We start from the raw sequence: 5,000 nt of genomic DNA, 5'->3' as shown, positions 1-5,000 counted from the left end.
CGTCTCTTGGATGAAAACGCCTCCACCCCCCCACAGTGCGTGCATGTGCGTTAGGTAATCAGAGAGAGAAATGGACAGATTTGTTATTAAAAAAGCAGACCTAATGATGCAAGTGCATCAACGACATCCACCACCAGTGCAGAGAGTTCTTAATTTCCCACAAAGCTGATCGCGGTTGATACCCCAGAATAGGTGACTGTGCTCTGGATACAGAGCACCGCGAGCGGCCGGTCGTGGTGCTCCGTCAGGTCAGCGGTAGTTGGTCATTTAAACTTTTCATCTCCAATGCTATCTGTATTTGTGAGAAGTGGTGCTGTCCTGAGTGGAAAGATAGCCTGCTTTACGGCTTTATTATCGAGTTAATAGTGTGTTTGTATCGGTCGCTGTCCGTTTCCTAAGGTTTTGAAATGCAAACATTTTTTGACTACTTTTTTTTTTAAAGGGCATGCGCCCGTGAGTACCCACGGAGGAAAACATAAATCAGCGCCTATGTGTGTGTGTGTGTGTGTGTGTGTGTGTGTGTGTGTGTGTGTGTGTGTGTGTGTGTGTGTGTGTGTGTGTGTGTCTGAGAGACCTCCAGCTTACAGCGAGGTGTCTGAGCGTGACTGGCCCAGCGGCGAGCTAGAGGCCAGGACAGGCGCCTGCTGGCTGTCGCCTCACTTCATGGAGCTTCTCAACTCCGAAAACTTTGAAGCAAATTGTCAATTCGGCATCAATTTTCACAAGACTGCCTATATTTCAAATCTAAACAGTTCATTTCTCGCCTAAAACGTTGTCAGAAGTGAATTTAAGGATGAATAAGATGGTGAAAATTGTTAAAATTGTCCCGTTGTTGGTTGTTGCTCCGTCTGCTAGTTCCGAGTTGGCAGTGGGCGGGACTTATAAGTTCGACCAATCAAGTACACCTAGGAAAAGGGAAAAGACCCTGAAGTAAGAGCTAAAAAAGTACGCTACTGAGGCCAGAGGAACTTAAAATTTTCCTGTCTGAACACGACGAAAAAAGCGTTCTAGGAACGTTTAGTTCTAAGAACTGCAAAAATCCCTCCGGTCGGAAAGCCGCTATACGCAGAACAGGGAGAACACTTCCAGAACCAGAGGTGTTAATGCACTGTTGATCTCTATTCACCTGTACTTATACTCCCCCCTCCCCCCTCCAGTCCTGTCGGAGCCGCTCCAGGCGTTTCAGGGCGGGGGCCGTCTCCATGGGACCCCCCCCTCCTCCCAAAGCTGCTCCTCCCAAAGTGGTCGCTGACAGCGCCTTCCTGGAGAAACTGCACGCTGTGGAGGAGGAGCTGGCTGTGTGCTTGGAGCCCTACCAGGTAACACACACACACACACACACACACACACACACACACACACACACACACACAATAAAGTAAAAACAATTGTAATAATTCAGGAAAAAGGTCAAATATTTCAGAGAATAAGTCATGAATACAGTGTATCTGTCTGTGTGTGTGTGTGTGTGTGTGTGTGTGTGTGTGTGTGTACCTGTCTGTCTGTGTGTGTGTGTGTGTGTGTGTCTCTGTCTGTCTGTCTGTGTGTGTGTGTGTGTGTGTGTGTGTGTGTCTGTGTGTGTGTGTGTCTCTCTCTGTCTGTCTGTGTGTGTGTGTGTGTGTGTGTGTGTGTGTGTGTGTGTCTCTCTCTGTCTGTCTGTCTGTCTGTGTGTGTGTGTGTGTGTGTGTGTGTGTGTGTGTGTGTGTGTGTGTGTGTGTGTGTGTACCTGTCTGTCTGTGTGTGTGTGTCTCTGTCTGTCTGTCTGTCTGTCTGTGTGTGTGTGTGTGTGTGTGTGTGTGTGTGTGTGTGTGTGTGTGTGTGTGTGTGTGTGTGTCAGCCTCTGTCTGAGTCTCAGGACGAGGTGGGTCTGATGGCGTACCGGACTCGGTCCAAGCGTCCTTTACGGGACGTCCCGCTGGGCCAGCTGGAGGCGGAGCTCCGAGCTCCTGACATCACACCTGATATGTACGACTCAAGCTCCGCCCACGAGGACAGGGACTGGACTGATTGGCTGAGAGGCCTGATGACCTCAGACATGGAAAACGAAGGTGTGTGTGTGTGTGTGTGTGTGTGTGTGTGTGTGTGTGTGTGTGATATGTGTGTGTGTGTGTGTGTGTGTGTGATATGTTGGTGTGTGTGTGTGTGTGTGTGTGTGTGTGTGTGATATGTGGGGGTGTGTGTGTGTGTGTGTGTGTGTGTGTGTGATATGTGTGTGTGTGTGTGTGTGTGTGATATGTTGGGGGTGTGTGTGTGTGTGTGTGTGTGTGTGTGATATGTTGTGTGGTGTTGTGTGTGTGTGTGTGGTGTGTGTGTGATATGTGTGTGTGTGATATGTGTGTGTGTGTGTGTGTGTGTGTGTGTGATATGTGTGTGTGTGATATGTGTGTGTGTGTGTGTGTGTGTGTGTGTGTGTGTGTGATATGTGTGTGTGGTGTGTGTGTGTGTGTGTGTGTGTGTGGTGTGTGTGTGATATGTGTGTGTGTGTGTGTGTGTGTGTGTGATATGTGTGTGTGTGTGTGTGTGTGTGTGTGATATGTGTGTGTGTGGTGTGTGTGTGTGTGATATGTGTGTGTGTGTGTGTGTGTGTGTGTGTGTGTGATATGTGTGTGTGTGTGTGTGTGTGTGTGTGATATGTGTGTGTGTGTGTGTGTGTGTGTGTGTGTGTGATATGTGTGTGTGTGTGTGTGTGTGTGTGTGTGTGTGAGATTATATCAGCTATATCTTTCTCTCTGTGTTCTTCCAGAGGAGTGTGATGATGAAGATGATCCAGAGTACAACTTCCTGGCCGAATCGATGAACCAGATGTGGAGGATTACCGTGACGACAAGGCTGTCCGCATCACCAGTCAGTACACACACACACACACACACACACACACACACACACACACACACACACACACACACACGCATATATAGAGACACACACACACACACACACACACACACACACACACACACACATAGAGACACACACAGACACACACACACACACACACACACACACACACAGACACACACACAGACACACACACAGACACACACACACACACATAGAGACACACACAGACACACACACAGACACACAGACACACACACAGACACACACACACACACATAGAGACACACACAGACACACACACACACACAGACACACACACCCATTGTGATATTGGAGCCATCATGAGCTGAAGGATTGTTGTGTCTGTCCTGTAGAGAAGGAGGTCAACGAGCTGATGGAGGAGCTGTTTGAGACGGTGAGGCTCTTCACTTACTATTCATCTAACTATACCTCAGACTAATGTCTAACTATAACTCAGACTAATGTCTGACTATAACTCAGACTAATGTCTAACTATAACTCAGACTAATGTCTGACTATAACTCAGACTAATGTCTGACTATAACTCAGACTAATGTCTGACTATAACTCAGACTAATGTCTGACTATAACTCAGACTAATGTCTGACTATAACTCAGACTAATGTCTGACTATAACTCAGACTAATGTCTAACTATAACTCAGACTAATGTCTAACTATACCTCAGACTAATGTCTGACTATAACTCAGACTAATGTCTAACTATAACTCAGACTAATGTCTAACTATAACTCAGACTAATGTCTGACTATAACTCAGACTAATGTCTGACTATAACTCAGACTAATGTCTGACTATAACTCAGACTAATGTCTAACTATAACTCAGACTAATGTCTGACTATAACTCAGACTAATGTCTGACTATAACTCAGACTAATGTCTGACTATAACTCAGACTAATGTCTAACTATAACTCAGACTAATGTCTGACTATAACTCAGACTAATGTCTGACTATAACTCAGACTAATGTCTGACTATAACTCAGACTAATGTCTGACTATAACTCAGACTAATGTCTAACGAATGATACCAAACTTCTACAGTAGTACAAATACTTTCTGTACTTATAAAACGATGCATTAGAAAGTTTACAGCAGTACACCAGAAGTTTATTTAAATATCACTTCTGCTCTCTGCTGCTACCGGCAGTAAGACGAGTGCTTAGGGACGTCTACAAACTACAACACCGAAAGAGATGCAACAAAACTATTCATTAATTTAATTTATTTTTTAAAAGTAAGTGCTGTAGTACAACTAGCAGGAGACACGTTATAATTGAGGTAAGTTTGGAGACACTACCTTATTTAATTTAAATTAATGAATAGTTTTGTTGCATCTCTTTCAGTGCACTCGTCTTACTGCCGGTAGCAGCAGAGAGCAGAAGTGATATTTAAATATACTTCTGGTGTACTTATAAACCTTCTAATGCCTCGTTTTATAAGTACATAACCTATTTGTACTACTGTAGAAGTTTGGTATGATTTCGGGCATTATTAGTGGGGTAAGTTACGAGATAGAAACGTGGATCCATTAGCGCCTGCACTCAGCTAACCAGCTGATCACGCTAACTCCATCAACGTTATAACGAGGGGAAACAGTCCCGTGATGGGGTATGACGGAGTATTTGGGGGGGCTCGGGATGGGATGGGAGCGCCGGCTGATTCCCGTGTCACCCTGCAGTCTGAGGTGACTGCGTCATGTTGACTTTCAACCAATCAGCTGCTGTGTTTCAGTTAAAAGAAGACCTGGCAGGACAGGAAGTGGACGATGAAGGCCACGAGGAAGAGGAGGAGCCTCAGCCTGTTCAAACACACACACCTCAGGAGCAGCACCACACGTATGACACACACACACACACACACACACACACACACACACACACACACACACACACACACACACACACACACAGAGACACAGACTCACACACACAGACACACACACACACACAGAGACACAGACTCACACACACAGACACACACACACACACACACACACACACACACACAGAGACACAGACACACACACACACACACACACACACACACACCTCAGGAGCAGCACCACACGTATGAGACACACACACACACACACACACACACACACACACACAC

General features: G+C 45.9%; 1 protein-coding gene across 1 annotated transcript in view; it reads left to right on the top strand.

Moving 5' to 3' along the window:
- The window catches only part of LOC116034419 (GON-4-like protein), a gene marked incomplete at its 3' end in the record, with an annotated part of 14,200 nt that extends 9,477 nt beyond the window's left edge, over nucleotides 1-4,723 (top strand). Inside the window, 6 exon segments of the mRNA XM_035998860.1 lie at nucleotides 1,158-1,319; nucleotides 1,838-2,048; nucleotides 2,744-2,785; nucleotides 2,788-2,844; nucleotides 3,216-3,256; nucleotides 4,620-4,723. Of these exon segments, the coding sequence (XP_035854753.1) occupies nucleotides 1,158-1,319; nucleotides 1,838-2,048; nucleotides 2,744-2,785; nucleotides 2,788-2,844; nucleotides 3,216-3,256; nucleotides 4,620-4,723 (617 nt within the window).
- Nucleotides 4,724-5,000: the final 277 nt, after the last annotated feature.

Source organism: Sander lucioperca, unplaced genomic scaffold (genome assembly GCF_008315115.2).
Source record: "Sander lucioperca isolate FBNREF2018 unplaced genomic scaffold, SLUC_FBN_1.2 Unpl_25, whole genome shotgun sequence".
NCBI lineage: Eukaryota > Metazoa > Chordata > Actinopteri > Perciformes > Percidae > Sander > Sander lucioperca.
The sequence above is the reverse complement of the archived record's forward strand: the minus strand, read 5'-3'. Positions and strand labels throughout refer to the sequence as shown.